We start from the raw sequence: 22,310 nt of genomic DNA, 5'->3' as shown, positions 1-22,310 counted from the left end.
GGCGGCCCCCCCCCCCCCCCCCCCCCCCCCCTCTCCCAACCACCCCACCCCTCCCAAAAAAAAAAAACCAACTAATTCATCAGCCCTCCAGCTTTGTCGAAGGATATTTGGAAAGAGTTTTGATAATCAATGTGCTACCTTTTCATTTTCAATTTGAGCTATAGTTTCAAAGAGCTGAAGTTAATTATGTGCACAGTGTTTCTCATTATCAGCAGCGGCTGAGCCAGTCCACCACCATAAAAAGCATTTGAGCAAAAAAAAAAAAACAAACCCAACTAATTCATCAACCCTCCACCTATGTCGAAGGATGTTTGGAAAGAGTTTTGATAATCAATGTGCTACCTTTTCATTTTCAATTTCAGCTATACTTTCAAAGAGCTGGAGTTAATTATGTGCATGGTGTTTCTCATTATCAGTGGCGGCTGTGTGTCTGAGCCAGTCCACCACCATAAAAAGCATTTGAGCAAAAAAAAAACCAACTAATTCATCAACCCTCCACCTATGTCGAAGGATATTTGGAAAGAGTTTTGATAATCAATGTGCTACCTTTTCGTTTTCAATTTGAGCTATAGTTTCAGAGAGCTGGAGTTAATTATGTGCATGGTGTTTCTCATTATCAGCATTTGAGCAAAAAAAAAAAAAAAAAACCCAACTAATTCATCAACCCTCCACCCATGTCGAAGGATAATTGGAAAGAGTTTTGATAATCAATGTGCTACCTATTCATTTTCAATTTCAGCTATACTTTCAAAGAGCTGGAGTTAATTATGTGCATGGTGTTTCTCATTATCAGCGGCGGCTGTGTGCCTGAGCCAGTCCACCACCATAAAAAGCATTTGAGCCATGATTTCTTAGCAAGGGATAGAAGAACAAAAGCAATCAGAATGCCTTATATGAAATAATGAAAGCATCTTTACATGCAATTAGAAAGCAGTATTCCTAGACTAATAAGATAAGCAAATATAATCCACCTGATAGTCTACACTTCTTGTAGTAAGAAGCCGAGCAAACCCTAGCAGTAGCAGAGGGCTCGTGGATTGGACTGCAGCCTTCCAATTCCTAAATAGCATCAGCAAACAAAAAATAAACCACTGTCACCCCCATTATTAATGTACAGTACATAAGAATGACAGAGAACAAGAAAGTAAAGATGTCATTTTAAAACAAGTTCAAGAATATATCATCTACATAAAAAAGGTAATGAATTGAAGTATTCAAAATATAAACAGATTGTACAAAAAAAGAACTTGTCGCATCACACAAACGAAAGCCAGGAAATGAAAGAAGGCTAACTAATAAAATTCCATAACCACACAAACTGGCAGATAGCAATTTGTTATATTTACTCATTACAGAAATGTCAATCTGGCCATAAATCCATCTATGTCTGGACTGCTTAAATCAAATAGGGAAACCTAGGATAATAATGTAACTACCTGGCACAAGTAGAAAACAAAGGGATGAAAGAGAAGAGAATACAACAATCTAGCATAACATAAAACTCCCAGGGCATTATTCCTGGAAGATGATGCATCAGAAATCATAGCAAGCTTTCAATCATAGCACACAAGAGCACCATAAGGAGCTAACATGCTTTTTCATTCTTCACCATCTTGAAAGCATAAAACCTTGGCAGTGGAGTAAACATTGAGACTCAAGCTCGCTCTAAATTCCAGCAAGACTTAGGATGGGGCAGCAAGAACCAATGAATTTGATCAAGCCATCAGCTAGACCTAACACACAATTCATTAAAAATTACTGGAGTAAAAACTTATTAGCATACCATTATAAAGGTGTGTTTGGTTTTGGGTTAGAAGGGGTTAAATGTTAAAGGATTAACATTTATCCCCTTATAACCTTGTTTAATAGTTTTTATGGGGATGGGGGAAAGGTTCAGGAGGGTTAACACTTAGGACCTGTTTGAGAGTATGGTAGAAATTGTTTTTCGCTTGAAAATACATTAAAATAATGTTTTTTTTTCATTTTTTAAAACTCATTTTTGACATCATCATATCAAAACGATCCAAAAACACCAACAAAATAATAATTTAAACCTTAAAAAAATATTTCAAAATTTTTTAACAGCACAGTTGCACCGCAATACCAAACAAGACCTTAATCTCCAAATGGGGTTTAAATGTTAACCAACAGGGGTGGGGTTAAAAAACAATTTGAGGGGAGTAGAGAATTTTTAAGTTTGTGCTTTTTTTCAAATTCAAATTTCATTCTCTTTTTTATACACACCTAACAAATGAGTCCCACCATTTTACAGTTTTATTATTTTTTATTATATTTATTTTGATTTTGATTTGAAAAAGATTGGATCCCACTATTACAAATAATTCTTACACCTACCAAACATCCTTAATACTTCACCCTTTAACCATTTTTTTACACCCTTAACACTAAACCCCTTAACATTTAGCTCCAGTTTTTAACCCCGAACCCAGCACAACCTAATAGTAAGTCTCCAAAACTTGAAAGCAGCTGGTTGAATCCCTACTTGAGAGAGCTGATTTTTATCATTTTCTTTTCTCTAAATATTCTCTTCCATTGGCCTTTCAGTATATCTCTATCAATTTGCTACATTGACATCTTTGAAGTTGAGTTGAACTTGTCTCTAAAACTAACAGGCAAACTTTAAAAAGTAAACTCCCACACTATAAACCTATATAAATGCATGCCTCCATCTAGCTAATGGCAATTAAGGATCTGTAGCTGTAAAATGCTACCAGCCTAGAGAGCCTTGCTCCTATTCTATGACAACCATCAAAAACTGCTGATGGTTGATCGGTGATCAATCCTTTTTATCTAAATTATTCTTCAATTCCACTATTAGCTCTGCAAGTGATCTTTCAGCTCTCCTTTTTGAGCAATTTATAATTATATCTCTTGATTGCTACTAGGTAGATAAAATAGAAAAGAGGAAAGAAGAACCACTCACTTTTTACAAATTGTTAAAGTGTGGAAAAATACAAAAAACTTTTATCTAAATTATTCTGTTAAGCCAAAGCCAGCAAGTACAGAACTTCAAAGTAATGAAAGACTCACACTGATGAGACACTCCGTGCTTGCCGTGAAACTAGTGCATTCGCAAGAATAAAGGAGCCCACCCCGAGATCCATCTGATATAATCACAGAAATAAAAATTTGGGTGCTGACCAGAGCAATGAAATTTACAAAGGGATGAGAGAGTTTAGTACTACTTGGTATACAGCTAAATATCCACTGAACAAAAAATACAACTTAAAAGTTATAAAGTCAGAGTACAGCTGCTAATCTTGACGCCAAAAACTCTTCATAACAACAATTTGACAGGGGACATCATTTGTAAAACCAATTTAGTCTAAAACTAGAGCATCCTTGAATGCTATGAAAAAATTTCGTGTGGTGTTAGTTATGGTTCGGTTTGATGTGGAAAAAATTGCAAAGACAGATTAAGTGGTTTCAGTATAAACTGGGGCTGAAATTGAATATCAAATGCCAAGTTTAAGCCACAGTTGAGCTATAATAACTAAGAATTCCACCCTCTGTGATAATAGATGATGAATAAAACTCAATTAAGAAAGAACTTTTCACATAATTAGAGTGGGTTGAAAAATCAATTCAAAGTTAAATACCATAGGATTCAAGGATATGGATAATTAATTGATTAATCGCTGCACTACGGAAACAAGGACATATAAATTGCTCTCTCAAACATCGGAGAGCAGAATTAGCAAGACAAATAAAGCCAAGAATAGCAATCATAACCCAGCTGAAAAGAAGAGCAAGGAAAAGAAGCACTAAATACCCAGATACAGCTTGAAAATCTTACCAAACTAGTACCGTAGGTCTCGGTCTTGGCATATCTTCTTGGAAAAATTTTGAAGTCAACAGCCAAGATACACAAGAACGTCATGATCATCTGCAGTAATCAAAATCTCATATGCCCAAAAATTAAAAATAAAACAAAACAAGTGTCCATCCAAAATTAGTCTCTACATAAAAGCAATGGAAATGTAAGGTTAGATTTAGTACCACAAGAACCCTGTACGAGGAAACATTTGTCCTAAGAGAGAGTGACCCTCCTGAATAATTCGAAGCATCAAACCTTCATCAAAGTTCAAATAAATGACAACAAGTTACTAATTAGAGGATTAATAATGCAGCACTTAAAAACGAGCATTCCATAACCCCAGAAAACCAAAGAAAATAACAAAAAGTGAAGAAAAAAAATGTGTGTGTGTGACTTACAAGTTCTACCTTTTAGCTGCTACAACAGAGAAAACCAATACCATCATTGGTATCGCAAATATATAAACCCAATCTGCTAGAACCTATCATCAGTAACCAATCTACGATTCAATAGAAAGCTCATTGATTTTTTTAAAAAGAAAATAAAAAATAATTATTAAAAGCCAATATAACAATCTCTTGATTGAGAAAACTTACAGTGAAAATCAAAAGCATAGGAAGAACAATGAAGAGAAAATCCATGGTCAGAGTAGCCATGTAAGTTCCCAGTTTCTTAGAACCCAAAACGGCATTGTCATGGTCGTTTTTCTTCGTTGGTGTCACTGTAGAAACAAAGATAAATGAAATTAGTTTTTGATGAATAAATAAATAAATCGCAAATGTGAGGAGTGAAATGATCACCGGTCTGGTAACTGGAGCGGATTGAGTGTCGCAAAACAAGGAGAAGCTGCGATGAGAAAAGGAGAAATTAGAAGGGAGGGAGAGAAGAGGAGTGAATGATGGGAAAGTATGTCACATACAGGGACAACAGTGGACATTACGGCGATTTCGAGCATGGAAGATCCAGTCAAATTGCTTACGAATCTGATTATTGAGAAAATTGTGAATTTTGGATATCATTAGAGAAAATGAGAAAAGGGATAGAAGAGAGAGAGAGAGAGAGAGAGATGTTACTGTTCTTTGAGATGCTTGTTGGGATTGAGAGAACCATCCATGATTTAGGAGAATTCAAGTTGTTTGTTAATAATAAGAAGATGTGCTTCAGAATGAGCAAATTCAAATCTGCAGTGTTTTAAGAGAGGGCTTCGGATTTTAGGAGAGAGCGAATGAGTTGCAAATTACAACCTTAAGGGTGCTGATTTCGTTAAGGAATCTTATCAAAAGGTGGTTTACAATTTACGGAACTGCAATTACGAACTTACAGAACTTTCTATTTCTCTCTCCAGCATTTTGTTCGCCATTGACGAGGATGGTAGGAAGCTTGATTTAAAATTAAAGAAACAGATTTTGACAGCGGCTGATCAGCTTGTACCATCCCTCTTCCTTTTTTTTATTTTTTTTCCTAAAGAAATTAATTTTAAAAAATAAAATTAATAGGTTCGTCTTTTGACGAAGAAACATTGCACATTATATTGAAATAATATAATGATTTTTTTTATTAAAAAAACCTGGTTATTAAATGTAATATGATATTTTTGTAATGGTTCATTAGTTTATTTCTAGATTGAAAGGAATTAAATCGGTATTTTTATATTTTTAAAATATGATTGAATTATTAAATTATTTTTAAAAGTAAAATTTATTTAACATAAAGCCATGAGTTTTTTTTTTATTTTTAAAAATATAATAAAATAAATAAATTCTTTTAAAAGACAAAAATAAGTGTTAAGAGCTTTTTCATATTTTTTTTTTTGTTAAAATTAATTTGATTAAGAAATAATTTGATATTTTAATAAATATAAAATATTATTTAAAAATTAAAAGGGTGAATGAAACATCTACCAACAACTAAACAATGCCTTTATTAGTGATATTTGAAGTAGAAAGTTAGTTAAGAAAGCAATGCAAACCTTGTTTTCAAAATATTTTAAAAAAATTTTGAGTTAAAAATAATTTTTTTATATATTTTGAATAGTTTTAATGCGGTAATCTTAAAAATAAATTTTTTGAAAAAAAAATACTATTTTAATATATTTTAATATGAAAAATATTTTAAAAAGTAATCATAACCACATTCTCATAACAGACTACATTCTCTTTAAAATAATCAGGCTTATGTACATAATAAAATAGCTACTAAACTTCGATGAATTTCTTTTTCTCCCTCCTCTTTTATTTTTTATCATCTTGGTTTCACGACAACCCTTTTAAAAATTAGATATGTTATGTTAATTTATATTTGTATTAATTTTAATATTTATTTATTTTTATTATTTATTTATTTTAATGCCTTTTGAAGTTTATTTTGTTATTCAAATTTATACATTAATATTTGATTTTATTTAATTTTTTATCTAATTTGATTCCCATTATTTTGATTTTTATTTTATATTTTTTTTATTTTCTTGATTTATTTTACTTTGTAATTTCATCCCTCATTGTTTTATTTCATTTAACTTTTATATAAAATATGATCATTATTTTTTTTAAATTCATTTTTTTTTCAATTTCATCCATTAATATTTAGATAATTGAGAATTTTTCTTTGTGATTTTCATGTTTTTTTGGTAATGTCGGTCTCATAACTCAAGTCACAAATTTTAAAAATTAGCTCAATTTAATTTTGGTTTTTTGAATTAATTTTTTTATTTATGTTTTTTTCCTATAGAGTTATCATAATTTTGTGTATCAGATATGAGATTCATCAAGTTAACCCGAGTTTATTTATTTTTTTAATTGAGTTTTTTCTCAATTTTATCTTTCATCATTTAGTTTGCTCAAGAGTAAACTATCATTGCTTTATTCAATTTCTTTTATATAGGTTTATTATTCATTAGATCGTGAATTTGACATGTCAACTCAAGTTAGATATTTTTATTTTTTAATTTTTTTTAGAAAATCCTTTACTATTTGATTTGCTAGTAACGGAGTGTCAATTTTTTTTCACTTTATAAAATTATCTTGATCTTATTTATTTTTTGTTTTATTATTAAATAAAACCATTAAAACATTTTAAGTATATTTAAAAAGTGTCTATTTATAGTATTTACAAGTGTTCATTTTTATTACGAATCATTGTTATTTTTTTGTCATTGATTTGTTTATATATATTATTAAATTAACTGATTTTATTAAATTTAATCAAATTAATAATTCAAATTCATAGTTTTTTATTTTTAAAAAAACTTAATTATTATTTGAATAATTTTTTTATTAAAATTTTTTTACCTAAATTACAACTTAGCGTGAATTACCCAAGTTATTAGAAAAACAAAGACGGGCCACGTGATATCTTGTCCTCGTAAAAAGCAGTTTCAAGAAAAAATTTAAAAATTATAAAACAGAGAGGGGATGTATTCTAGTGGGACCCGTTTATGAGCCATCTTTTGCTTGCTGTTATAATAATTATTTTCTAGTAAGCTGGAACTATTGTATTTTTATACTATGATAGAAATTATTTTTTATTTAAAATTATATTAAAAATATTTTTTTTATTTTTTAAATATAATTTCTATATTAATATATATTAAAAAAATTTAAAAACATAAAAAATAAATCATTTTTTAAAGTATAATTACACCGCTATAATAAACACCACTTTAATTTAAAACTACGGCTAACATTATCAATCCTTCCAAAGATTTTTTTTTAAAAAAACCCAGGTAGGTAGAATTTAATTTAAAACTACGGCTAACATTATCAATCCTTCCAAAGATTTTTTTTTTTTTAAATCCAGGTACGTAGAAAGCTAGGGAGCTAGGGAGGTTGCCCAGATGAAATAAAGACTCACCAAAAGAATACAATAATAAATAAAAAGACTAAAAACTAAATAAAAGGGATGCTACACTAACTAAATTCAAATCAGACAAGCAAAGTGATGCAGGACAACAAAGTTTTGAAGTGATAAAAAGAATGTATGAAGAGAAGGAGCATAGGGAAAAAAAGCCTGCATGTTTTTCTTAATTCATCAAAACCAACAAATGAGTTTATTGTCCAGTGAATGAGATGTTCTGACATAATATTAAAGGTTTATTACAATTTACAATTTATAAGGACAGAAAAAAAAAATCACGCTGATAATAAATCATATATCTATAATTTACATGGATCACACGAGGGGAAAAAAAATACAATGATATATTTGATGATATTATAAAAGGGTATATTTTACCATTAAGGGGTGCCAGAAGCACTAATCAAAGTGTATGGACGTTTTTATATGTAGATACATGTACTGCACACTCTAAAATTTTTTTAATTCTAAAACTATTTAATTTGGATTAAAAGACAATAATACCATCCACAAAACAATAAATAATACAAAAACCAACTTCAAAGGTAAAAAATAATTATGGCCAAAGGTTTTTTTTTTTTGGTTTTTACTTTAAGGCATTTAAGTAGCCTATTTTTACATTTAAAATTGAAAAACCAAAACTACACTTAGACGTCATATATATATATATTGTTTCTAAAGACATTTTGATATTTTTACTGTTTATAAAAATAAAAAGACTTTATTACCCCCACCTACCAAGCTAAATGTTAATCGTTTCTTAAAGTTACAATGCACAGTAAAAGGAATATGATGCTACAGTAATGACAGTGTTTAGCCCCTCTTTACTTGCAGGATACTTGCATTTTAATATTTTCTTGGTATGGAATGAACCTAGACAGACAGTGAACATAGACAGTAATTAAGAACATATCCAATGAGCCTTTGTTGATGACTTAGGAATTGATGGTTAAACATGTTTCAGAAAAGATACACTGCAAAACGGTGCCAAGAACTAAAGAAACAGGCAACTTAAATCAGAAACTTTTCTTGACATTTTCCATGCAACGAACGAAGTCACTGTTGATATTCTTAGAAAACAAAGTTGCTCGTCTATAAATGCAAACTACAACGACCACACTGTACCTAGAATTGTGCTTTACTTGTTGATCCTATACACAGTTATATGAATTCAACCATGGCATTTTTTTTTTTATTTATCTAGGTTGTCTGGGTTAGCTTGTGCGCACCACGACTAATTCCCACGACCCACTAAATACCCTGCAAATTTAATAGATATGTAAGACACCGCGGGGGTGACAAACGTGCACGTCAGGGCTCAAACTCATAGCGATAAAAGGAGACAAACTCCTTTCACCGCTAGGCCAAGAGTTGGAATACCAACCATGACATCTTTTTTTAGATTAACATGGATATCCGGAATAACTTGCGCGCACCATAATATATTTACTTGTTCAGAATTGTGCTTGGCACTGTTGTTGATGCTTATTACTCTTCTCTAATTAATGCTCGAATCAATATTATTTAAATCCCCCACCCCGCCCCCCTTTTTTTAAGAAAAATACCTTTCTAATTACAATTTCCAAATTCTCATTTGTTAAAAGTTGGGAAAAAAAAAAAAACCACAGCCAGCTATTGCTACTTTGACCCTTCAGCCATGGCATCGTTCTTCAACTCGTGTTTTCCTTGGTTAAAATCCAAAGAAAGTCGCAGCGCAGATACGTCCACGCAACCAGACAATTCTGATCATCGTTCCGACACAAAAGATATTCAATGTATGAGAATATCAGATGAGAACAGGAAGAAAATGAGGACAGCTAATTATGAGCCATTAATGGTAACAGCATGTGCAGCATCATTTGGAAGCACTCGTTTGCCGGTTGCTAAAGGAGAGAGGCCTGGAGTAGGGCATGCTTTCAGCTGGGCGGAGAAATATCAGCCCAAGGCTTTGAAGGACTTCATCTGTCACAGGGAGAAGGCGGAATCCATCCGGAGTACGGTATGCTTTTATATACATTTACATGAATTTATTTTATTTTATTTTGTGAGAAGTACACAAGGCCATTTTCAATTTAGGTTACTTCGGGTCCCTTGCAGTACGAAAGGGGGTTCTCATGTAAGAAATTTTGAATTGCTTGTGTTGGTTTTTCCTCAAGGCTGTCAGGGGTTGGGTGCAGCACCGTGTTTCGTGATTTTTTTAATTAATTTTTTTTATATTTTTTTTAATTTAAAAAAATATTAAATTAATTTTTTTATTATGATTTATAATTAATTTGATGTATTAATATTAAAAATAATTTTAAAAAATAAAATAATTATTTTAATATTTTTTTTTAAAAAATAATTATTACCACTTTTCTAAACACTTTAATAATTTTTTTTAAACACAAAAAAAAAAATGGAAGCAACGTTGCAAAGTTGTTTTAGTGTGTTGTTTGGTAAAAAATTAATTTGCTTAAAAGTTTAAAGTTTTGGATTTGAAGATATAATTTATATTTTTTTAAATGAAAGTCTTTTGAATTTGAAATTTACATATTTTTATATTATTTTATACTTAATTTTTATCAAATAAATAAAGATAACAAGATTCAAACTTGTAATTGATTAGTTATCAAAACCCCAATATTATATTAAAAAATTAATTTTACTTAAAATTTTAAATTTTTAAATATCATGTATACTGTCTACCACTAGAAAAATGCTTCAGAACTGTGATATTTTTTAAAGGGAGTTAATTTGTGACCAACATGGTAAACGTGCATAGTTTTTTTACACTAAATGGGCTTTTTGGTGAATTCTTAGGTATGCCGTGGACATTATAGTCATTGTATATTTGAAGGACCTCCAGGGGTAGGAAAGAGAACGATGGCTCTAGCAATGCTTAGAGAGTGTGCTGGAATGGATATAACTGAGGTACTTGAGTGATTTCCTTGTTCTTTTATTACATTTCCCTTGGTGTTTAAGACTTTTTAATGGTTGCTTACCTTCTTTTTACAGACAAAGGAGGAAATCAGAGTATTCAATCTGGTAAGCACTGTTAAATGTGCATCTTGGTTGTCTTCAATTCTAGTTTTGTCGTTTATGAGATGCTATTTTCTTATATCTGATTTTATTAATCCAAGGTTTAAATGTGGTTGGTTGAGCTCTCCTTGAATTTTTATTAGATTTTTTTATTTTAAAAGTGTTTAAAAAAATTGTTATAAATTAATTTTTTTTTTTGTAGTTTTCGTATCTTTTTAATTTAATATGTTATGCTGATGTTTTTTTTTTTAAATAAAAATATATTATTTTAATGAATTTTTAAATAAAAAAGCTTCAAAAAATAATCACCCCAATACCAAATAAGCTCTTAATGTGCTGTCTTGGTTCAATCCATCTTCTAGCTTTAAGAATCTTCCCCTTCGTTTCTTCAAAATGCACCCTCAGCTACCCTGAATTTCGTAATTATGTTATCTCAGAGTGGAAGCGGGCCAATTTCTAACATTCCTGTCAAAATTGAAGTATCTTCACAGCTCATTCAGATTGATCTATCTGAAATAAGATGGCATGCTACAGAAGTGATTTTGGATCTACTCCAGGAAACATATATAAACGGCCAAGGTGTGGAAACATCCACTCATTTCAATATAGGTAATTCACGGCCTTGTCAATTGGTTATAGTTTTAATCTATAAAAAGGAAAAATGATATTAGCATTCATGTAAAAAACAGCAATTATTGTAAACGAGGCAGAGCGTCTCTCTAAGGATGCCCAACTCCGAATCAAAAGCTTCCTACAGACTTATAGAGGGCACTGCAAAGTCATCTTCTGCTGCTATGATATTTCCAGGCTCCACGATCTCAGTCCCCTCTGCATTGTTATTCCACTCCTTCCACCTTCAGATGAACAGGTAAAAATTTGCTTCAGATTTCTTTGAGATAACATCTCAATTCTTCAACATTTGATAGTTCCACTGCCTTTTCTCTTTTCAGTTCAGGACTGTGATTTGTTCCTTCTGTTCTTTAGATTGTTGAAGTATTGCATTTCATTGCTAAAAAACAAGACATTGAATTACCTGACCAGTTAGCCAACAACATAGCAGAGAAGTCCAAACGTTGCCTTCAGCAAGCCATTCGTTCAGTTGAGGCCACCTGGCTTTCGAAGTACGCAACACTAAGTCCGCAATTACCTACATTTATCCTTAATCAACTAATTATAAACATAACACAAGTCAACAAATGAATATATGCTTGCTTCTTTTGTTTTCTAACTCTGTCTAGCTTTGACAAATTTCCTGCGTGTTACAGCTATCCCTTTAAAGAAGAACAACTGGTTTTGACTGGCTGGGAAAAAGAAATTGCAGACATTGCTACAAGTATAATTGAAGAGCAAAGCTCTAAACGGTTAGGTGCTTTTGCAGTGATTGGATGACTATGGTGACTAGAACTTTTAAGACATGAAGGGAATGTCGATCCAAGTCAATTTGTCCAATCGAACCTTTGTTAATACTCGTGAAGAAAAATGTATTTGGAAGATGAGGATATAACTAAGGAAGCATACCTGGCTTCTTGCTTTTACTCATTGATCTTTCTTCTGTATGCAGGTTGTTTCTTTTCAGACAAAAGCTTCAAATTCTGTTCCAGCACAATTTGTGTCCCCAGTTTGTTTTTTTTGTAAGGCGCTCTCATCAAGATGCGTTTGCATTTGATTGGAAAACTATGAATCAAGCAATTTTCTTGATTGTTTTGCAGACATTAGTGGAAGAACTAAAGAGGCATTTGGATGACCGAATGCAAATGCAAATCGGAGTCTTTTCCCAGACATACAACGATGATGTATGAATGACAGCCGAGTAATTGAGCTAATCTTTTTAGTATGGTGCATGTCTCTGATTTCACTGTCATTTATGTGCTATCTTCATGAAGCAGAATGAAGACCTCTGTATTGGGAGAAAGAAAATGAGAAACCAAGATGAGTTATTTTGTGGGCAAATGAGAACAGGGGTTGCCGGGTTTGTGAGGATAGAAGGTAAGTAATTGAGAGCTTCTTGGTTGCCGCGTATAATTCACACGTGATATGAGTGCAGGCCCCTCACATTTCCTTCCAATATCACCCACAAGATCATCAAATTGGATGCTAATACCTTACATTTCCAATTATAAAATTGGCTTACTCTAACGAAGCACCTTTTCTTGTCAGAATTTGTAGCTAAGTTCATGAGCTTTTACAAGGACAACGGGATAAAACAAGGTTGAACGTGAGAAAGGTGAGGCAGATAGTACCTGCCTATTCAGAAAGCCGGAACATTTATAATGCTTCTTCAGAATTTCACTCCTGAGTCTGGTGTGTTTGAATCGTACAGCAGTACGAGGTCATGTCATCATGGAATAAGACCGCATTGAAACATTGCCAGTATTAACAAATAGGCACAACAAGGCAATTCCTTCTGATTCTTCTTCTCAGCATTTTCTTCTCTTTTTCATCAAGAACATTAAGCCAGGAATTCCGTGAAATTTCCTTTTACCCATGTTTGTAAATTTGAGCATGTCTCAATTTCACAAAATCAAGCTACTTCGAATCACAATGATATTTGTAGTGTTCGCAAGGTAGCTAGGAATCATCCATCTCATCGCATCGGTTAGTCTGCCATACAAATCTGAAAGCCTTTTCGTTATTCTCGGTTTGATAATATGAATGGAATGTGCAATTGATTCAAACTATATGGAGGATTTAAAAAAGCTCTGGCTTAGAAGTATGACCTGGGTTAGTTACCATAACAACAAAAACAAGGGACTACCCTGGCTACCCCATTCCAATACCATTAATTGGGAATGTGTTCCAATCACTTAATGATCTTCAGTGCTGAGACAGCCAGGGTTTTATTTACTTATTTGGACTTATAAAATATGCTTTTCAGAAAGTAGGGTTTCCTCAAATCCAAAAAAAAAAAAAAGATCTTCAGTGCAGTCTAAAACTTAGTTGTATAGTATTTCAGCAACGAGGAAATTGCTTCTATAGGACAAAGCATTCATAAAATCTCAGTTAAAAAGCACGCAACCTTCCGTTTCTAAGACTATCAACCATGTCATATTGCATAAGAGGAAGTATCTAACTATGTACAACAAGAGAGAAAGCTAATTACTCCCTCAATCCAAATTTAATTGGGAATCTATAAGCTCATTTCTATGCATTGTTCCGAGGACTCAACCAGACAGAAAATGGCAAGCCGATTTTGAATAGATTCTGTATAGTTTCTAAGACTAATCAAGAAATTTCAAATAAGGTAATCAAAATATAGTGCAAGAAAAGAAAGAAAGACAAGCATAATAGAAGCGTTATTCTCTTTTGATGCCCCCATGGGACCACCCTGAGAATTCTCCATAGCCATCATTCATAAAGCTTTAGAGTCCCCAAATGTAATACAACTTCCCGTTGCACAATGTCCCCTAGTAATTTTTACCTTCACATGTTCCATCAATCGCAAAGTATATTTATTCTCTTCTTCTCTAGTTGCAACTATCGAGTGCCCTGTCGAGTGTGACCTTGACAATCCCAACATTTTTTGATGCTCCTCGTTTTGTCTGTCCGCATCATGAGTCGATCCTATTTCCTCATTTCCTTCTCCACCTTCCTCGCCACTATCTTCTCTAACATGAATGCTAATGGCATGCTCTAGCAACGCATTTGTTACACTAGCATCATGCACATTAATGTCCGCTCTGTGGTCTCGTATCCGAGTTTTTTCCAATGTTTCCTTGGGCAAGTCAAGATCTCTACGACAAACCGGACATGTCTTGTGAGCTTCAAGCCAAAGATCAATACATTCTTGGTGGAAAACATGGTAGCAGACCGTTAAAAGGCGCAGTAGATCATCATAAGAAAACTCTGCCAAGCAAATAGCACATTCAAGTACATATTGTTCACGTCGATAATCTTTGACGTTTGAATACGTAAATGTTGGAAAAAATTGTATTTGTGAAGAATCAAGTCCAGGATTTTCTTTTGAACTGGCCAGGTTTACACGTCCGCGTGAATTCTGCCTGAGATGCCAATTGTGCATGATGCCTTCCATAAAACATCTGTAAAAGCATATAGAGAAGAAACCTATAAAAAAGACCACAATAAGAATTACGGTTACAAGTAGGCTTATTAGAGGAGAGCCACTAGATAGAGTTGTTGAGGATGATGAAGAATTAGATGACATCGATTAGAAATTTATTTAGCCTAGATGGCTGGCCGGAGCTTGGAATTTTGCAAACCTCAGGTTTTTGCATGGATGAAGGGAAACTTAACCAAAAGAAACCGAATCTAAAAGGTGGGGAAAAAATGAATAAAAAAAGAAGAAAGAAAAGAGTATTTTTGTTTTGTTAGTCCAATGTGGTTGGGAACATTTAAGAAGTGGCTTAATTTTGAATGGTGATGTGGAGAGATCAGTTTCCTGTCCTTGGTTGTGGAGAGATTCGTTTATTGTCCTTGACACGGAATAGATCATGGCCACTGAGCGAGTCTTTGTGAGAAGGATGGGGAGTTTTGTCTGAAAAGTAGCGATTTTGGCTCAGCTAATTTCTCTCTTGCTATTGTGACAAAACAAGGACACTTTTCCTTTTTTAAGGTCTTCTGCCCTATTTTCGTATAATCACCAAACTCAAAAAATCCCACTCAACCCGACCAGATTCAGATCATTTGTACCTATCACATGAAATCACAATATGGGTGCACAAACAGGATTGGATCCGGAGTGATGTTATCGCCGAACTTGTGATTACTTTGGTTTTGTGGTTGGCAGTTTGGGGTTATGATGCAACACCATTTTGGTTAAATGATTAAAATACCCTAAAAAAATACAGTCTACGATCTTTTAAACGTTTTGATTGCATAATAAAATAATAATATCCAAGGATTTATTTATATTTTTACCATAGTTTTTTAGCTATTATCAATTTGAATAAGAAAAAATTTAATCTTTAACAAATATAAATATTATAACAAAATAAAAATCATCGATATATATATAGTGTCTCTTAATGGCTAAACACCGCCTTACACAACAACATTAAAAGTGCTGCGTCATTCTCCTCTTGTTGATCGAGTATATGTTCATGAAGAAGCAGCATTTGGCCTCTAATTGACATTCTTTTTTTTCTTTTTCTTTTTTTCTCTTATTGCCTCATGTTTTGCATCGGCCTTTCAAAATTAAATGTGTTCAATCAGTGTATTTGTATTGATTTTAATACTTATTTTTTTTATTATTTGTTTTGTTTTTAATGTTTTTTAAATATTTTTCTCAATTTTTTTTCTTGATATTTTATTTCATATATTTTTTTTATATATGATCTTTTAAACGTTTTGACTTTTTATATATTTTTTTTCATATGTTTTGTTTTTAATGTTTTTTAAATATTATTTGTTTTTAATGTTTTTTAAATATTTCACAATATTTTTCTTGATATTTTATTTTTATTCTTTTGATTGTTATTTTTTATCCTTTTCTTGATTTATTTTATTTTTTAATTTAATTATTTATTATTTTCTTTCATTTAGTTTTTATATCATATTTGATCTCTATTATTTTAATTATTATTTATTTTTTTTATTTTGAATGATTAAAAATTATACTTTGTGATTTTTTTGTGTTTGTTTTCTATAAAATAATCTTAATCTTATAACTCGAGTCATGAGTTTTAAAAATTAGCTATATTTTTTTAAAATTAATTTTTTTATCAATTGTATCATTCAATATTAGATTGTTAAACTTTAAGTTTTATTATTATTTTTATTTTTTAATAGAATTATTTTGATATCATATTTTTCATCAATAAGCAGGTTATTCTCTCAATTGGCAGGTTACTTGAGTGAACGTAAACTTAAATTTACTCAAGGGTTTGTTTTTAATGTATTTTTTATAGTCTACTTAAAAATTGAACTTTATTTTTATATTTAATTTTTTTTATTTAATAGTATCTCAATCTCATTAATTTAACCATGCTAACTAAATTCAGGGTTTGTTTTGTTTTTTTTTGAATTAGTTCTCCAATATTTACTTTATTGGTAATTGGGCTTCGGATTTCATTTATTTTTGTCTTTAAATGCCTCCATGTAATTACATGTCAGCAAAATGGTCCCAATTATTATTACTATAACCATGTTCTCATACAAATAATTTTTTTTTTTGGGGGGATTGTCTTATGATTTTCCTCATTAAACCATGACGAATCCTTACTTAAGGCTTAGTATAGAAAAAAGCTTATTCAGAGACAAAATTAGTTGCCCAGTACAGGCAGCGGAAAATCTTCCATTCTCCTACCACAAGGCCTCTGCAAGTCTGGGTACTTTCCACTGTGGGGGTGACTAAAAATAATGTCCTCACCCACATATCCAAAACAATTTTGATCAACCATATGAATCTCCACCAAAAACAACGGCGAGACAATTACATACAAAAGCATAAATTTTGCACAGCAAAGGTTTGAGGGTAATGTCTCACAACAGTGGTAGAATTCATGGTCTGCATTTAAATATAATCTCAAAATCGACCCAACTAATTCAGTTTCAAATTTCTGTTTACCTAGCAATTACAACCTTGTAGAGCATAAAAAACTGGGCACATCCAAATACCTAATGGATCGTGACTCTCCTTTCTAGCATAGCGAGTTAAAAATGAAAACTACTGCCCATGGTCAAATAAAAGCCGAGGCTCTCACCTTTGTTTGAGCCCCATTGCAATCAGTTGACGCAAACAGATGCTTAAGCAGCCAGGGGCAATAGAGAGCAGAGTTAGACTAGAGGAGAGGCAAATTAATACCTGATGGAATTTCATTAGAGAAATCAATATATGAAACAAATACATAAAACAAATGATCCACAAAACAAAAACTAGCACTGACATACCTCAGACCGTGCAAATTCATGATAAATGTTGATGGATCACTTGCCGACCTGCACATTCTAAGTAAAGCAACAATGATTTTGAGAGAGACTAGGAGAAAGCTAAATACTAAATTGGAAAATTTATCCAAAGTGGTACAACTACAAAGATAACAGTTCTCCTTGGATGCAAGACATCCAGTTATCATGCTTGATTACAAGGATCTACACTACAAATGTAGTGAAAGCTTCAAATTTCCACCAGAAACTAAAATTCATGCATAAACGCTACAGGCCTGATATCTTCATGCCTTAAGAAAACAAACTCTGCACTTGGCCGTTGAGCAGGGTATCATCCAGAAACTTGAAGCCAGTAAGCATGGACCTCTTCAACCTAAGAGCTGAAGCTTATCAATATTTTCATGCCTGAAGAAAACAAACTCTGCACTTGGCCATTTAGCCTTCCAGCACAAGTCTTTGAACATTTCAATTCTATCAGAATGCTACACAGAAAAGAATTCTGATTCTATTCAATGTCATCGATCCAGTCACCATATATCCTACTGATTTTGTCTGGACCCTTCCATTTCTCATGAGTTCTTTGTCCTGGTCTCTGAATCAGAATAGATGATCTCTGTGATGAAACTCCTAGATGATAAACATCTGAATGAGGCACTGAGGTAACTGATGCAACCACAGTCTCTGGTGGAGTTTTTGAAGGCATTCCTCCCTGCTTTGATTCAACAGGGACAGAAGAAGAATCTTTAGGTTCTGTATCCACAAGCCCCCCACCATATCGGTGCAACTCTGCAGCCACACAATTCAAATCCTAAGTTAACATAAAAACTACTTCAATCACATCAAAGAAAAACAGAGAAAGAAAGGGGAGAAAAAAAGGGCAGCTCTATCATCATGTTAGTAATCTGAAACCACCATTAATCTAATACATAGAGAACATCAACTAGCAATCCTCTTTAAACAAATGGTTCTATGAGTTTCATGTTATTATCCATCTAGAGAGAAATGAAAGGATAAAACCAGCAATCCTCAGATGATCATAAACATGAACACAAGACATCTAACATACCCACAACAAAAAACATGTACATCTAAGGTGTTTATAAGAGAAGAATGGCATTTCAACTCTCATTTGATAGGCAGAATCCTTCAACAGCTAGCATTAAAAAACCAACCTATAAATTGTTAAAGCAACATACATCAACCACACCTTACCAGACCAGAAGTAATGGAGGAATGAAATCTAACTGCTTTTTCTAATACAAGGAAAGACAAAATGACATTTTACCTTAAATTTAAATGGGAAAAAAAGAAAGCTATCTTTTGATAGTTATTTAGAGGAAACAACAGCAATATAGCTCATTTTAAGCATTCATCGGCACCAACTAATGTAACAAAACCGAACGAAGTCCCAGGTTAGCTGGAAAACCATCATACACCTTGTGTTATGAAGTAATTGCAGCTAATTACTTTCCAATAGAAGGTTCAAAACTGCCCTCAAAACAGAAGCAAGCCACGTACCCCAAAAAAATCCCAGAAACCACAATTCTTCTATTAGTCTACCATTAAAATCAATCAAACATGTTCAACTTTCTTAGTCTGGTGCGCTCTCAAATAACATATGCAACCAAACAACTGTTTCTAAATGATCAAAGTCACCATCTTTTACATTTATTCAGTCCCAAATAATCAACAGAAAATGCCTCCAGCTGATAATCCTAGCCCCTACCAAAAACTGAAATCATCAATGGTACAAAATTCACAATTCATAAGGCATACCTCCTACTCCATGAGCAAAATGGCACTTATTCCCAAATGGGCAATATCCAGTAAGTTCCCACTTGTTACAGATTCTAGTCTTCCAATTTGATGGCTTCACATTAACTGCAGTGCTACCTGCATTTCCTCCTCCACCTCCACCTCCACCTCCTGCTCCTGCTCCTGCTCCTGCTCCACTGCCACCTCCACTGCCTCCTCCATAACCTCCAGGCCCCAAACTTATTGCCACACTCTCCCTATTCTTTGACTGCTCATCGTGCAAAAACGTGCAATTATCTCCATAAGGACACCCTTCTTCCGTATAAAACTTCTTACAATGCCTCCCTTTATAAGACCTCGGTGTCTCCGCTCCAAATCCCACTATAGATGGGATTTGAAATTCCTCCCTGAAATCCAGGGTGTTCCCTTTCTCTTCCTCGTGGGCAGCCACTATCTCCTGCCAGTTTGGAGGGGGACGCCGAAGCTCCTCTATGCTGTGTGCAAAGTTGCAGTTTGTGATGTAAGGGCATGTGCCGGCACGGAACTTACAGCAAAGTTTGGTCTTGAAAAACATTTTCCCGATCGACTTCTTCGAATTCAATTCCTGGGAATTGTTTTTTGATTTCTTATTTGGCGGTTCGCTACCGGATCGTGTTGAGGATTGGTAGTTGGAATTGGACGAAGCGTTGTCATTAAGGATATCAGAATTGTTCCAATCACGGTAATCATCTTCTGTAGCCCAAACAGAATTGGAATCAGAGGAATTTAGAATCCAATTCTCTGGATCTGATATTGGAATTACATGGACAACATTTCCACCAGAAAAATCCCTATTGCAATCCATTTTATTACTTTAAACCCACTAACCAAATAATATCAAAGTTCTAAACTTTGATGATGAAACCCTAACTTGTAAACAAAGATGATAAAATCAGCACATAAAACATGAGACCCGTAAACTAAAATTGATTGCAAATCAAGCAAAGATATGAATTTAGCGAAATTTGAGAAACGGGTATTTTAATTAACACATCAAGGACCGAGTAACACAGAGCTTGAGCTAAAACAGCATCCAAAGCAGCAAGAACTGATATTAAAGGGTTTCCAATTACCTGATCAAAAGAGGAAGCACACTCAATTACCTAAATTTATGAAACGGGTTTTTAGTTAACACATCCAAGACTAGATTCAAACGGGTTTTCACTAAAATTTGCAGTGAAAATGAGATGGAGATGGAGATAAGAGTACAGCATCAGCAGCAGGTAAAACCTGAAAATTGAAGGATAAATTATGTAATGGATTGGGTTTTGGATCCATGGCCTTGTGATATGGAGCAGAATCTGCAAACTATCAAATGAAAGATGGCTGTGAAAATAGAAATCGAGTGTCTAAAGTGGAAATATGATCAAGTAAACAATTTGAAGAGGGATAATGAAGACTCGAAATTTAGAGAAGATCTCAATGCATGTTGCTTCGAATCTCAAGGACACCAAGTTTTCCTTTTTTATCTATAACAAAAAATGAAATTCATAAAATTTGGTATTCCAACATTGCTCGAGAAAGGATTTTCTTTTCAATTTTTAGTATGTATATATAAAAGGAACTTTACCAACACTTGTTAAAATGAAAGAGCAATCCTCAAATGTTTCCCTTCAACTATTGAGATATAGAATCAATTTTGATTTTAAAAACATTTATGCATCAACATTTTTAAAATAATTTAGACATATTAAATGGGTTTTTGTTGTTGGTCCTTGACATAAAATCACATATAAGTGACGTGGCTGTACATTGGAGTGTCAGATTTGAACCCATGCAGATAGTGTGCCATTTAAAGTAAAGAATGAGATCAATGTAATTAAAGTTAAATTAATTTAATTATTAATTATTATTTTACTATTAAAAGAACTCTAAAAAATATGAATATTTCAGCATAGTAATCCATAATTGAAATACTCGTTTTGCTCTTCAAACACAAAACCTTAAAACTATCTATTAGGAGTAGTATTATAATGTCACAATGATCCATTTCAAATGGGACAATTAAATCTTTCTACTTTTATATTGCACAATAAAATCACTATTATACACTTAAATTAAAAAATTCTTAGAGATGGAGTACAAATACATTTTTGTATTATTCATTTTTAAGCAAGTAAAATGGTTTAAATATCTTTTAAAATAGAATTTAATTTAACTTGCATCTAAGGGTATTTTTTGTATTTTTCATTTAGGTTTGTTGTTATTATTATATTGGTGAATGAGAGATTTAATAATTTTAAAAATATAAATATTATTAAAAAAATAATTAATGCATGTGCTACACACATTATCATATAGTTAACGGTTACGTTATTTAGACGACACAGACAACATCACTTTATGGCTAAACACCATCTTTAATGGTGGTGATCAAATCTTTTTCACAACCCTTATATTTTTTGGCAACACGTGAGGTGATCGAAACTTTGGTTTGACAGCTGTAGTGTTTTTTTTTGTTTTTTATTTTTTATTTTTTCTTTGATTTTCATGCAAATTCTTGAAGAAGTCCTTCAATTTTTTTCTTTAAATTTAATCTTTATTTTTTTTATTTCTTTACATGAAGTAGTTTATAAAAATGAAACTTGTTTTCAACTTTTTTGTACGGTAGATTTGGTTTATATATTTTTTTTATTATTTGTTTTGTTTGAATTAATTTTTATGATTTTATCCTCTAATTTTTTTCTGTCAAATTTAATTCTTGTTCTTTTGATTATTATTTTTATTATTTTAATAATTTTTTTAGATTGATATTTTTTTATCTCATCCTTTAACATTAAATTAGTTGGAAACTTGACTTGTTAATTAGGCCTAGGTATAGAATTTTACAGGTTATGATTTGGAAGATTAATCTCAATTTAGTCGAGTTTGCTATGATTTTTTTTTAAGCTAACTTTTTTTTAATTTTATTTTTGAGCATTTATATAATAGATATTGGACTCCATTAAATTTTTCTTATTTG

General features: G+C 32.4%; 4 protein-coding genes across 6 annotated transcripts in view; 1 reads left to right on the top strand and 3 right to left on the bottom strand.

Moving 5' to 3' along the window:
- Positions 1-5,242, bottom strand: part of LOC105128271 (transferases, transferring acyl groups) — an 8,213-nt gene extending 2,971 nt beyond the window's left edge. Inside the window, exons 1-9 of one of the 2 annotated variants that reach the window (XM_011029866.1) lie at positions 4,912-5,242; positions 4,758-4,821; positions 4,639-4,684; positions 4,435-4,559; positions 4,246-4,319; positions 4,021-4,093; positions 3,818-3,907; positions 3,052-3,125; positions 972-1,059 (exon numbers count right to left, since the gene is read on the bottom strand). In XM_011029866.1, the coding sequence (XP_011028168.1) occupies positions 972-1,059; positions 3,052-3,125; positions 3,818-3,907; positions 4,021-4,093; positions 4,246-4,319; positions 4,435-4,559; positions 4,639-4,684; positions 4,758-4,821; positions 4,912-4,952 (675 nt within the window). In that variant the 5' untranslated portion in view covers positions 4,953-5,242. The remainder of the gene's footprint in view (positions 1-971; positions 1,060-3,051; positions 3,126-3,817; positions 3,908-4,020; positions 4,094-4,245; positions 4,320-4,434; positions 4,560-4,638; positions 4,685-4,757; positions 4,822-4,911) is intronic. The other variant, XM_011029867.1, reaches the window with a different exon arrangement.
- A 4,281-nt stretch (positions 5,243-9,523) lies between these two features.
- On the top strand, positions 9,524-13,244 carry LOC105128266 (replication factor C subunit 3-like). Its single transcript, XM_011029862.1, has 11 exons — positions 9,524-9,689; positions 10,493-10,603; positions 10,688-10,717; positions 11,149-11,290; positions 11,401-11,579; positions 11,696-11,832; positions 11,977-12,072; positions 12,273-12,342; positions 12,421-12,504; positions 12,598-12,697; positions 12,869-13,244. The coding sequence occupies exons 1-11, from the start codon at positions 9,525-9,527 to the stop codon at positions 12,922-12,924; spliced, it is 1,170 nt and encodes a 389-aa protein (XP_011028164.1). The 5' UTR covers position 9,524; the 3' UTR covers positions 12,925-13,244.
- A 657-nt stretch (positions 13,245-13,901) lies between these two features.
- On the bottom strand, positions 13,902-17,444 carry LOC105128267 (RING-H2 finger protein ATL29). Its single transcript, XM_011029863.1, has 2 exons — positions 17,371-17,444; positions 13,902-14,748 (listed from the first exon to the last, which is right to left on the bottom strand). The coding sequence occupies exons 1-2, from the start codon at positions 17,385-17,387 to the stop codon at positions 14,061-14,063; spliced, it is 705 nt and encodes a 234-aa protein (XP_011028165.1). The 5' UTR covers positions 17,388-17,444; the 3' UTR covers positions 13,902-14,060.
- Positions 17,445-17,649: 205 nt separating this feature from the next.
- Positions 17,650-20,909, bottom strand: LOC105128269 (zinc finger CCCH domain-containing protein 12-like). 2 transcript variants are annotated; one of them, XR_842824.1, is made up of 3 exons: positions 19,331-20,909; positions 17,867-18,340; positions 17,650-17,836 (listed from the first exon to the last, which is right to left on the bottom strand). XR_842824.1 is itself a non-coding variant. In XM_011029864.1 (2 exons), exons 1-2 carry the CDS (start codon positions 20,151-20,153, stop codon positions 18,060-18,062), a joined length of 1,104 nt encoding a protein of 367 aa, XP_011028166.1. In that variant the 5' UTR covers positions 20,154-20,909; the 3' UTR covers positions 17,650-18,059. The 2 variants fall into 2 exon arrangements, 1 of the variants encoding a protein (XP_011028166.1); XM_011029864.1 differs by having other exon boundaries at positions 17,650-18,340.
- Between the last annotated feature and the right edge of the window lie 1,401 nt (positions 20,910-22,310).

This window comes from Populus euphratica, unplaced genomic scaffold (assembly GCF_000495115.2).
Source record: "Populus euphratica unplaced genomic scaffold, PopEup_1.0 scaffold49.1, whole genome shotgun sequence".
NCBI classification, from domain to species: Eukaryota; Viridiplantae; Streptophyta; class Magnoliopsida; order Malpighiales; family Salicaceae; genus Populus; species Populus euphratica.
The sequence above is the reverse complement of the archived record's forward strand: the minus strand, read 5'-3'. Positions and strand labels throughout refer to the sequence as shown.

What these genes read in the sequence shown, in the direction of transcription:
- LOC105128266 (XM_011029862.1), top strand. Translation starts at nt 9,525, where the DNA reads ATGGTAACAGCATGTGCAGCATCATTTGGAAGCACTCGTTTGCCGGTT. An exon ending in GTCCCCAGTTTGTTTTTTTT is followed by an intron (nt 12,343 to 12,420) that starts GTAAGGCGCTCT and finishes ATTGTTTTGCAG; the next exon opens with ACATTAGTGGAAGAACTAAA. An exon ending in CCCAGACATACAACGATGAT is followed by an intron (nt 12,505 to 12,597) that starts GTATGAATGACA and finishes TTCATGAAGCAG; the next exon opens with AATGAAGACCTCTGTATTGG.
- LOC105128269 (XM_011029864.1), bottom strand. Translation starts at nt 20,153, where the DNA reads ATGGATTGCAATAGGGATTTTTCTGGTGGAAATGTTGTCCATGTAATT. An exon ending in TTTTGCTCATGGAGTAGGAG is followed by an intron (nt 18,341 to 19,330) that starts GTATGCCTTATG and finishes GTGTGGCTGCAG; the next exon opens with AGTTGCACCGATATGGTGGG.